This window comes from Toxoplasma gondii, chromosome Ib, assembly GCF_000006565.2.
Source record: "Toxoplasma gondii ME49 chromosome Ib, whole genome shotgun sequence".
NCBI lineage: Eukaryota > Apicomplexa > Conoidasida > Eucoccidiorida > Sarcocystidae > Toxoplasma > Toxoplasma gondii.
The window spans coordinates 1,362,016-1,373,731 of record NC_031468.1 but is presented as its reverse complement, the minus strand read 5'-3'; the positions used below and the strand labels follow the sequence as shown (position 1 = coordinate 1,373,731).

The 11,716-nt window shown below is 51.3% G+C and overlaps 3 protein-coding genes across 3 annotated transcripts; 2 read left to right on the top strand and 1 right to left on the bottom strand.

The window, feature by feature from the left end:
• Positions 1 to 881: 881 nt before the first annotated feature.
• Positions 882 to 3,902, bottom strand: TGME49_209640 (hypothetical protein). Its single transcript, XM_018779477.1, has one exon. It carries the CDS (start codon positions 3,154 to 3,156, stop codon positions 1,858 to 1,860), a length of 1,299 nt encoding a protein of 432 aa, XP_018638429.1. The 5' UTR covers positions 3,157 to 3,902; the 3' UTR covers positions 882 to 1,857.
• On the top strand, positions 3,729 to 8,017 carry TGME49_209630 (hypothetical protein). The gene is made up of 3 exons (XM_018779476.1): positions 3,729 to 5,139; positions 5,468 to 5,621; positions 6,136 to 8,017. Exons 1-3 carry the CDS (start codon positions 4,711 to 4,713, stop codon positions 6,921 to 6,923), a joined length of 1,371 nt encoding a protein of 456 aa, XP_018638428.1. The 5' UTR covers positions 3,729 to 4,710; the 3' UTR covers positions 6,924 to 8,017.
• TGME49_209620 (eukaryotic aspartyl protease superfamily protein) lies at positions 7,145 to 11,142 on the top strand. The gene is made up of 8 exons (XM_018779475.1): positions 7,145 to 8,969; positions 9,035 to 9,122; positions 9,212 to 9,273; positions 9,332 to 9,530; positions 9,588 to 9,649; positions 9,709 to 9,931; positions 10,000 to 10,536; positions 10,601 to 11,142. Exons 1-7 carry the CDS (start codon positions 8,855 to 8,857, stop codon positions 10,430 to 10,432), a joined length of 1,182 nt encoding a protein of 393 aa, XP_018638430.1. The 5' UTR covers positions 7,145 to 8,854; the 3' UTR covers positions 10,433 to 10,536; positions 10,601 to 11,142.
• The last annotated feature ends 574 nt before the right edge of the window (positions 11,143 to 11,716 follow it).

The window sequence follows — 11,716 nt, the reverse complement described above, 5'->3', positions numbered from 1 at the left end:
ATCTGATGGCAGTGAGTCTTGAGGTGATTGGCCTTTCCAAGAGACGCAGTGCCGTCCACGGAGCGCTTCTTCTCTCGAGCATTTGCGGACGTTGCAAGCTCTTACGAGACTTTGTCCTCTCTGCGCCATTACCTCGATTTCTCTTCGCACAAGCTTTCTTTGAATTGACAAAGACTACAACTTAAGTTGCAATGATAAACAATACTGACGTTGGCAAACACTTCATCGATCCTACCAACAGCTTGTCTTCCATTGCCACCACATTCATTCACATTGGCATGCGGACTTGACTACGAGTTGGATTGCTGCCATGAATTTTTTCCCTCTTCTCTGTGTCCTGCGTTTTTGCCTTTCCGTCTTGTCTCGCTTCTTCCTCACCGAAGCCGTGAAAAAGGAAAAACGAACAGCGAGGCGGAGGATCAGGAACACACGCGGAGGCGTTTCTTTTGCGGAGCAATTGTGGCCTCGGCATGCACCGTTAATTATTGAATTTGTGTTGTGTGCCTCCGTCTTCGTGGAGAGGACGCGAAAGGCGCTGTTCGAAACTGTTGGCGTGAACACCGAGCGTTTGATTTATTCAACCTCGTCTAAGTGCCGCCACATCTGCACGCGTTAAGCGACACAGAGCTTCTGGGTTATCAATATCTAACATGCATAGACTATATACTTAAACTGATTATCACAGATAAGGTTTCTCTCAATAGACATAGAGTTCTTGTCGAAGAAAACACTTTGTCAATATGAATAAAGCAACCGCCACAATAAAAAAAAGGCGTATGACGGTATAAACGATGTTGTCTTGTCAATACAGATAATGTGTCTATCACCACATATAAAGCGTCTGTCAATACCAAAAAGCAGTTTTCAAAGTAAATAAAGGTTCTGTCACTGGCGAGGTGTAAGGTGCCCGGCAGTCGAGTTGAGCCGCCCGCAGCCTCGGGTAAAAGACAAGGACAATTGGGCACCAGACGCTGGTCTGAGCAAACGTCGAGGCTGCTCGTGATCTGAATAAAGCAAACTCGAAGCTGGTCAAACTGAACAAAAAGAGTCTGTCTAACTCAAGTTAGCCTATAGATATATACATTTACATGTCTCGAGAGTTATCAATGCATATATTTAGAAAGTTCAGTACCTATCCATATGTATATGTATGCATATCAATACATATTTATTGATATACCGTTTCTAATGCGTTTTGAAGCTATCTTGTCGAACGAAACGGGTCATGGGGCGCGTTTCGAAACTTTGAACTTGCAGGAGTTTGTGCGACCTGGGCGGTTCACACGATGTTAGCGAATCTCAGAAAAAGAAATTCCCTTCACTTCAGAGCGCGTGAACCTTCTCTTAGGTCCGGTGCTCCAGTAACCATCTCTTTGGTTTGATGCTCACAACACAAGCTCTCGGGCAGTCGTCAAGTTACATCCAAGCGAACTCCATGTCTCTAGAAACCAACGATGTCTCCAAACTGCTTGGCCTCGTCCCGCGCAGCACCTACTCCAATGGCCTAAGTGGTGTCTCGACACTTGAAACGCGTTTCTCGCCGCCCGCGGACACAAACAATGGAGTGTATGTCTTCAAAGAGTCGGCCGCGTTCCCTAGGATGCCGATTTGGCCTTTCTTCCTTGGGAAACGGAGAAAGGCGCCTTGGCAAGTCCAGCGATGGCCAATATCCGTCTCCCGCTTCCAATCTCGACTGTACTTCTTCTCCCGCGTTTCCTTCCTCTCACGTTTTTCTTCTCCGATCACTTGTCCTGTTTCCTCCCTTTTGATTCCTACCGCCTACTGCCTTTCTGGCGCGGCTCACGTTGGCGGGGGTTCTCTGTCACGGATCTTCTGCCTGGGGAATTGGCGCCCCAGTTAAGCGCCCCGAGCTTCCGTTGGTTCGTCCTCGCGTCTGGCGCGGAAGAGCGTCCAGGCGTCTAGACAGTCGCGCGCTTTGAGGAGAATGTCCCGCTGCTCCCATACGAACGGCTCGGCCGCGAAAGCAATTTTGGCAGCTCGGAACGTTTCTGCAGATGCGAAGTGCCTCAGTTCCTCCTTGACACTCTGTCTAAACTGGACAGCTTCCTCGAGAGAGGCAGCAAGTCTGTGGCAGAGGACAAGGAAAGAGCAGACGGCTTCCTTCTCTCTCCGCGCTCGGTCCGACTGCACGCGCGCCTTCTCACTCTCGACCTTCGCTCCCTCCTGCGCGTCGAAGACAGGCACCGGCGAAGCAGACACGGACTCCGAAGCCGCGGAAGACGCGGAAGACGCGGGAGACGCGGAAGACGAGTACGAAGCAAGAGAGAAGGAGGAAGAAGCATGCCGTGTGAGAGGCGACGGAGGAGAGCCAGTATCTCTCGGTGTTTCATGTGCGTGATCTTCGCCTTGGGTTCTTTGCGTCGTCTCCGTCCTGCAGGTATCCAAGAACGAAGCGTCGCTCTGGAGGTGAAGCCGGAGAGCAGCCTCAAGTTCCTCGACGACTTCTTGGCCTCTGCATGCAAGTTCCTTCTCCCGGTTCAACACGGACTGGAGGGAGAGCAACATCGGCTCCAGGCGACTCACCACGAGGTGCTCTGCAGACGAGAGGGGGACGTCCTCCTCCTTTGGCGCATGTGCTTCGGTCTCCTCCTCCACTGTTTCGTTCTTGCTTTTCGGACTTTCGACTGAATGCTCTTCAGCTTCCTCCAGCGCGTCTCGCTCCAGAGCCAACGCGTAAAGTCTCTCCACCAGAGCAGCCGCCGACTGCCCTACCGCCGCTGCAGACTCGCTGATCTCTTTCAGCCGACGCAGAGTGTCACTGAAAACACAGAAACGCGAGGACGATGAGGAAGAAGAGGAGGACGAAGGGTGAGGAGAAGCAGGACCGTGGGAAGAGGAAGAGAGCGAAGAACGCGGGGAAAAAGAGCAAACAATAGAGGCAGAAGAAAGAGACGAGACTGGGGCAGATGTAGAAGAGGAAGTCGCTTCAGGCGGAGAGGTACAGAGAGGTGAAGTAGAGGAGTATGAAGAGTCAGCGTAGAGAGGAGAAAGCGAGGAGAATGGCTTTCGTGTCTTCTCGACGACGCAGTTGGCAGGAGAGGTGCCCTTCCGAGAGAAAACAGGAGGTCCGCTGGCAGGAGACGAAAAAGACTGGAAAGGCGAAAAACAGTCACCGCCAGATTTCTCTCGTGTCATCCTGGTGATAAAGGAAGGAAGAAGAGAAGGACCAGGCGAGGTGCGCGACAAAATGCTCCTGCGTCTTCAGCGGAAAGCAATGTCTCGATGCTTCCAGCGACTCGCGGACCTGCGGAGATGTCGGGAGACAGTCAATCCGAGCACCACAGGATGAGACGGCACAGACAACGCTCTCTCCAGAACAAAAGCAAGAAAGGAGAGAGATGGAAAGACAAAAGAGGAAGGCTCGCGTGCTCCTCGTTGTATGTGCCGCCTTGCGGAGTGAGTGTTCTGCGAACAACGCGTGCATGCGTTTTGGCTCGCTGGGTCGATAAATCGATGGGTTTCGCCTGACGCCTGCTTCGGCGCCCCAAACTTGTTGGAAAAGCTCTGAAATGAGAAGAGAGAAACGGGTGAAGTAGGAAAAAGAACATACTGGATGTAGTCCTTCATTAGAAAAAGGCATCGAGGCGAACAATTCTTTTACACGCAGAGAGGAGGCTGCATGCATAATACGCGTCAACGCGAGTCGCTGACAGAAGTCTCCGCGTTCAGTGGTCTGTTTACACCTTCATTTTTCTTTTTCCCCGGTCCATTTTTGAGCTTTGGATTTTGCTCAGTGCCTCACAATTCCATCTTAGCCGAGCACACTTGATAGCCCTGAAAACCGTCGGTCCTCTCCGGGACAATTGCTCATACGACTTCCTTGTTCCTCGCGTGCTCGCGACTCTGTTGCCGCCTTCACGTTCAGCTTCGTGTCCTGGATGAGTGAAGGGGAGGCTGAAGGTCGAGTCTCTTTCCAGATTCAGAAGCCTCGCAAACAATGAGGTCACGAAGGCCTGTAGCATGCACGGCGTTTCCTTCGTCCCGTTCACCCTGACTGGGTGTTTGCAGAAAGCAGCACCAACCCGTGTCTCTCTTACAGAGGATTGAACTGGCACATCTGAGGCGAACGAGACAACAAGTGACAGTCGATCTTTGGATGGGTTCCAATCGAGCGAAGCACCTCTTTTTCGATTCAGCTTGTGAGCCTGAGTTTCTCGGGTTCTTCTTTCCCGGTCTCCTGACTTCAGCGGTGTCGCAAGGCTGAGTTTGGCTCCAGCTGGTGCGAGGAGCAGCACGCAAAAAGACAGATAAAGATATGCAGGCCTGTTTTCCTTGTGACAAAGGGATGCTACCCCCTGTTTGTTCGCTGTTTTCCGAGGGAGACCCTCCGTTCTTCGCCTGCGAGCCCACGGTCTGCCTTCAGAGTTTTCGCGAAACAGTCGAACTAGACTTGTTTGCGGGCAAAAAGCAGATGCAGTCACTAACCAACGAGATCTGCTCTGCATTCGGTCTGCAGAGGAATCCGTTCCTTTCGTTCCTATTCTTTCTTTCACAAATTTACCGTGTGTCCGTGGTTGTCTGAGTCTTGTGCGCTTTCTTTCCGCCGTCCCGTTTTACCCATCGTCCGCGCCACTCCTTTCCCCTGGCTGCCTCAGCGTTCTCGGAACAGTTTCGCGTTTTACCCTGTGTCTGTGCGCGTTTCCTTGTATACTCCCGTTTGCGGTTTCGGTGAGGCCAGAAAGCGACAAGATGTCTTACGGGTGGTTGACCGAGAGTTCCCTCCTGCCCAAGAAGGCAGTGAAGATCGGGGGCGTCTCGGATTCGTCGCTGTACACGCTGTCGAGCCAGATTTTTAGTTTGCAACAGGAGCAGCAGCAGAAGCCTCTCGAGTTTCTTTCCGGCTTGAGGAGCCAACGAGTCGTCTGTCCGCCGGGATCCCAAGAGAGGGAGGGAGAATGCGTAGAGCGCGCTGCACGCCAAGCCGAGACAGAAGCCTCCGAGCATAGCAAGCTGCGAGGACCAGAAGGAGGTTTGGAGTCGGAGGGTGGCCAAGAGGTGGGGAGAGCGCGGAGAAGAAGAAGGGGGTCGCACGACTCTGGCAGCGAAGAAGAGTCCGGATGTGTGCGAGGGAACGCCTACCCCGGCTCCGTCAGACGTTGGGGAAGACCCTCGAAAAAAGTAAGTGGACATGGTGGTTACTTCTCGACAGCGATGTCGCCCCTCTTCTCGTGCAAGTGGGAAAGCACAGTTGGGACCTCGACTCTGTTTGCTGTGGTGGCGCATCTTCCTGTTCTGCGACGAACTGTTTAGAGGCCACTGCCCTGCTTTTTCCGGGGTCTATCTGTCCGTCTTGAGTGTCATGTATTTTGCTTTACAGGTTATTTGGCTCTCGCTCCAGGGGGGGGAACACCGTTTCATGTCACGGATGCATTTTGGGCAGCTCTCTGCCGTTTGGGTTCTTGTAAATGCATGCGGTCCACGTCCCTCTTGCCTCTTTTACCCTCAGCCCCTCCACTGGCAGGCGCGTCTGATGGAGGCGAAGAACCCGAGAGTCGAAGAAAGGGCCGCAGCAGATGCACAGTTTGTCGCGGCCCATGCCAAGACATTGGAAGCATCGCGGCGGAAGCTCGAGGAAAAGGCGAAACTCTACGACGATGTCAGTAAGTGCCTCGACATGCCTTTTCCGATTACATAAAAAAAGACAGTCCCATGATGGTACAGAATTTCTGCGTTTGAGATGTGCATACCCGCGTGTGCTTGAAGAACTCGGTTCCACTTCGAACCGTGTTGTGACGGGTCGAGACATCGTTCGGATTGGTGTTTCTACTCTGCTGTGGTGTTCCAGAAGGTTTTGTGAGTCGCGCGTGTTGCAAATCACCACAGTTGAAGGTCCCGGATGTGAAAGGACACAAGAATTGCTTTCTTTGATTTTGCGCCACTCAATCACTGTGCCTGTGTTTTAGCCTCCTCCACTGCTGATGGGAACCAGAAGCGACCTCGTTATCCAGATGTACTCCGCACCATGCCCGTCTCTTGCGCTGTAGTGTTGCCGGAGCCTCGGCCCCATTGCTGTCGTTTCGGTCTTCGCTGTGGAACCGGTCCGTGCATTTCTTCGAACAGAACTTCGCAGTTAATAATCTCGTGTGTTTCACGGGTGCGTTGCTTCCCTGCCAGTCTCAGGACGCAAGGACGCTTCCGAGGCTCCTGCGTGCGCCCGTCAGTTGATCGACTTTGAGGACAAACTCTGTCGCGCTCCCCCGATTTCACTGCGCACTGGCTCAGACTCTCACTCGGAACCATTAAGTTCAGAGCCTCAGGAAAGTTTACTGTTTGGGGCTGCTTCAGCTAGATTCACGTACGAGGGAGAAGAGCGAAGGATGTCTGGAGAGGAGGGAGAAGCGGTGTCTTACGAACGGCAAAGCGCGACGACCGGTGAAAAAACATCATGGCACGCGGGGTGGAGGGATGGAGTGCCAGATGAGCCAATGGAGACGAGTGGCCACTCAGGAGACGAACAGCAAAGCTGGAGGCAACGCGGCAGAGACTGTGAGACTTCCACTCGAAACTGCCTTCGCCCGTTCGGTAGCTTGTTAAATTTTCAGGCTGGGAAGATGATAACAAAAGGAGGTCGTCGTGATGTTCGAATGGTCGACAGCGTAGACAAAACGTGGATGCAGCCGTATGCATCAGCTGTTGCATCAGTCTCACGTCGTGAAGGGACGCGAGAGAAGCGGCTGTCTTTCTCTGGGTCAGGGTGGTTGCTGGATAGGAACATGCACGCTCAACAACACAACTCAGATGGAAATACACTGTCGAGGCAGCTGGTAGTCATAGACCTCCCGCAACCCCGGACACACTTGCATTCCACCATCACGAGTAGGCGTCGACGTTGGGAGCTTTTTGTGGAATTCTTCGTAGATGGAACGATATTTGGACAGCGTGTTGGGTTGTGTAGTAGCTGATGATGTTTCTGGACTGGCTGGTAACCGACGGAACAATTCCAATCTGTGGTTGACCTACGTGTGAAGGGCTAATTTGCCAACGAGAGTTTCTCGATGCTCATACGACATGTTTTTAGTGATTGTGTGGGATTGGCTGCAGTAGCGGGGAGAGCGGAAGAGGACAGGCGAACTACAGAAGGGCAAAACCAGTTTCTCTGCGCTCTCAGCAAAGAGACTGAGAGGTGAGAGAGAGACAGAGAAGCCGATCCTGAGTGACAAGGGATACACGAGAACATGGGGAGGTGGCAGCGGGGGGGAAGAGTATGCAGGATTCTGGAAGAGCGAGGAACCGATTTTCCTTTCTGCGCAGCCACCAGTTAGAGATGGTGTTAATGAAAAACATTGGTTTGCCCCGTTTTTGAGCAAGAACGAGAGAGACACTGATTTCTCGGAATGCACTGTGACTTGTACGCGCTATCTGGGATTTGCCGGTGGCTGCAGGCGACGGGACGAAGTTGAAGAAACCAAGAAACATAGGCTCTCATTGTTGCGGACAAGACTGCTTATCCTACGCGAAGCCGCTGCTGCCGCTGCTGCAGCGGCGGACAATGAAGCAGCAACAAACGCCCTCATGAAAGCGGCGAAGGCTGAAGCAACACTTAACAGGGAACGCATGGTCGATGCCGGATTTGATCTTGCCAGCCTCTCCTAGTTGGAGTTATTTGTATTTACCAAGTGGGAGGGGAGCCCCTGTTGCTAGCGATATCATTCTGTACTTTACTCGAAATCTCTTCTGCAGGTTGACGAGCCAAGGTGGTTTTCCGCTTATGTGCTGTGGTTGTAGATATCAGTGGTTTCTCAGAGCATCTGCTTTTGTAGGCGATTACTACCATGGTCGATGCATCCGTTGTGGGATATAACTGTAGAATTTCTACATCTTCCATGATATGCAGTAAACCTTGTCCTGATTCTGGTGACTCAGTTTTTTACATTGGGAAGAAAAAGCTAGAGGCTGTACTCGCAAGCCAATTTGATTAGCCAGTCCTGCTGTACCTCCGGACTTGAGCCAGGCGACTCCACATGGTGGGTAAAAAGCAACAGACAAGTTTGAAGGGAAGACATCCGCGGTGGGCTCATTGCTTCTCAGAGTCACGTCGTCGCATCTGATTCGCCCAGTAGTCACTCCATGAACAAGAAGCCGTCACAACAACGCACATTCACTCTACTTGTCGATTTGTAACGCCGTGTCTGTCATGGTTCGCACCCCGGGCCTCACTTGGCGGCACACGAGGGACGGCGAGGTTGTCACTTTCTGCTGAAAAGAAGCAGTTCTACTCGGTCGATCCACGTTTATCAGAACACGTTGTCAGCGGATAGTCGGGAGGCGAAATAATCTTCGGATTTCTACAGGGTTACCAACGCTGTTGCGGCATGTGTCTACTGTATCCCTGTGTAAAGGACTATTATTATTCAGTTGAGAAGGCACGTTGGTGTCTCATTACTTTTGTTCCTGGATCTTTTGAGGCTCCGCACAACAAAGCAACAGATCTACCGTACTAAAGCGCGAGCCCTTATTGAATACAACTGCGGTACTAGGACACTTTGGACAGGAACGTCATGAGAGGCTGCGTCAAGGGCAATGCATTCTTCGTGTGTGTAGTTTTTGGACAGTTGTTACATCGTTGCAGAACCGCAGGGGAGTTTAGGGAAACTGTGCGAATGTACAGGCACGCCGTGTATGACTGGATAACCAGTGTTCCCGTACGCCACAGACAAAAGCAGAGACACAGTGTAGTGACACCCGAAATATTGAGCGCGCACCGCTCCAATAACGGAGGCAAGCACCGGGCGCAAGGGGAAATGCACTGGTCTCGCGCCGTTGACAAGCCACACCGGTCAACGGTGGTCGTCTGTGTTCTACGTCATATTCATATCGGCATTACTGTAGTGGCATGATGCGGCTCTCCACAGTTTTATCAGTTACTTTGTTTCCTCTTCTTTGGGCGGTATTGACTTACGAATCATCTTGGTCTGTAGCTTCTCCCACAGCGCCGGGCGAACTCGCAGGTTAGCCCCCGAGAGACTCGGTTGTTCACGTCAGTTGCCCGAGATCACGTAGCAACTGAATATAGAAGCCAAACTCCTCCCTCTTATTAAGCGGCACGACGTACCACACACCCGCGTACTTCTGGTGTCTTTGCAAAATCACCGGAACACGCAGTAAGTGACTGAAATCTGCTCAGCGACCGTACATCCGAGCAGCAGTGCCATCTATCTGAGCATCAGTTCCATAATAAATGCTTTTTCAGGTATTTCGGAAAAATCTCAGTCGGCAACCCGCCTCAATCGTTCAACGTTGTGTTTGATACGGGTAAGGCTTTCTGTTTTTGCCTTCTTGACTGGTGACAAGATCTATTTGCAACGCTCAGGCAGTCACCACTTTTGGATCCCTTCAAACGAGTGCCAGGCTTCTTCATGCAGAGCTCATTCTCGCTTTGATGGCAGTCGCTCGTCAAGCTTTCGCCACCACAGCAACAATGGGTGGAACGAATGTGTCACCGTCACCTTCGGAACCGGGCGCGTCGTTTACCGGAAGGCGCTAGAGGCAATCAGAATCGGAGATGCTGCGTATGTCCGTTCAATTTTGGCTCGTTCATTGGTATCTGGCGATCCGCGAATTTTCAGGATCCCCAGCCAAGCAGTTGGTCTTGTGGTTGATCAGACAGACGAGCCGTTTGTAGATTTACGTAAGAGCGCTAAATGTGTGGTGGATAGTCGAGCTGACGCTGTTTACTGATTTATTCAGCGTTTGATGGGATCGTTGGGCTCGGTGAGTACTTTGTCGTGTACACTGGCATGTGCTTGTCACGTAGTTCCTGCTTAGCCGGATCGTACGAACGCAGCGGACAAAAGGATTTGCTCGATAATCTCAAAACCGAGCGCGTTATAGCAGACAAGATCTTCGCCGTTTACTTGTCCAGACGCCGCGTTATGGGTGGTGTAATTAGTTTTGGAGGATTTGATCCAAGGTTGGCACATTCTTCTCGAGTATCATTCGGTTTATCAATCCATTCGTCACAAAACGGCGTTGTCTCAGATTTGTTCAGCAAGGGAAAAACATCCAGTGGTTTGCCACGCTTCCTCAAGAAGGCTGGGCAATTCCGCTCATCGATTTTAAGGTCGATGGCGTCAGACTCCACCTTTGTTTCGATTCCGCCGAGAGCAGATGCGTAGCTGTTTTAGATACTGGAACCTCTAGCATTGGCGGCCCCAAGGCCGACATCCATCAGGTGCTCACCGCGCTCGGGGCAGCCCCAAGCTGCGAACGAAGAGTCGACATGAGGCATTTGACGGTTATACTCGAGCAAGGAACACCTGGGCAGGAGATCGAGTTCGAACTGACGCCCGCCGACTATCTAGTCGAAAACCTAAAACCATCAGATGACTACACTTCATGCCCCGCGGCGTTCATGCCTCTAGAGTTGAAGCAACATCCTGTCCGCATCTTCGTAAGCAGATTAAACATTTGAACACTGCCAATCTCAACCGGACGTAGGACTGGGAGTACAGATTCTTGGTGAGGTATTCATCAGACGGTTTTACACAATCTTCGACCGCGAGAATCAGAGAATTGGTGAGCACAGGAGACGCCATAAGCAGGTGCTTGTCTGGAGGTTATCATTACTACTACTTCACAGGCATTGTTGAAGCCGCTAGTGACGCAAAGCCTAGCAACTTGAGGAGAAACCCTCGAGAACGCTGGGATGGAGTTGTCAATGCAGACCGCAGCAGTTGGTTGTCTCCGGATTAAAAGTACCTGGAGCTGACGACCTGCTTTTTAATTGGTTGGGAAACGGGCTTTGTTGTGTTGTCAAGCAGAGACTTGCTTTTTTTACTAACCCTCTGGGTGTTTGGATAGATCGTGCTGTTGACATTATGATTTCGTGCAGTACATGGACTTATGGTTTATCCTTCGGCAACACAGTGTCCGTGAAGGCATGAACCCCATGTGCAAAGAACTATGCATGGGTTTCAGAAGTGATATTGACTCCTCCCAATTCCTCCGTGGACGCCAGCGATACGCTACCGTAGGATTTGTAGCTGGATGTCGATGTTTGCCACTGTTTTAACATTTCGAAAGTTTTTGGAAAGCTGATAGCATTCCAGATGCGGGCGACATTCTGAACCTTCTCGGCGACGGAAGCCAATAACATCTCCAGCGACAACGCACCATCCGTGTGTTCGGTTTTGCAAGCTTTGGAGCAGGACAAGTTGAAAGATATGCTGTTGCTGAGTGTGTTGCTCTTGTCTGAGTGGCATTAGCATAGTCGAACGATTCCGGCGTTAATATTCTGATAATAGTGTGTATGGCAGATCGGCCTTCTACTGCGATGAGCAACGATAGGACAACCGCTGTGATGGATTCGCTTGCATGGCATTTTGTCCAACTGTTCAAACTACCCGTGTTTAAAATTAACGTACTTCTGATCACCCTTCTGAAACAAGCCTCTAACGGAGGCATACTCATTACTGCCTAACTTGGGAGAAACATTCCTCGATCACTGTGTGGGCACCACGCGGCGTACGCCGTGAGAAGCAAGAAATCTGGAGTCTGGATTTACCTTCATCTCTTACGGCATGAAATATTGACTGGATACATACACTTGCAGAACCTCGACGAGGAAATGATGAGTATTTTGAGGCACCACTGAAGAAAAAGTACAGTCAGGCAGCCATACGATGCGTTTCAATAAGAGAACTACTGTTTCGACGATTGTCACCAGAAAATTCCGAAATTTGCTCGCGGGTCAGGC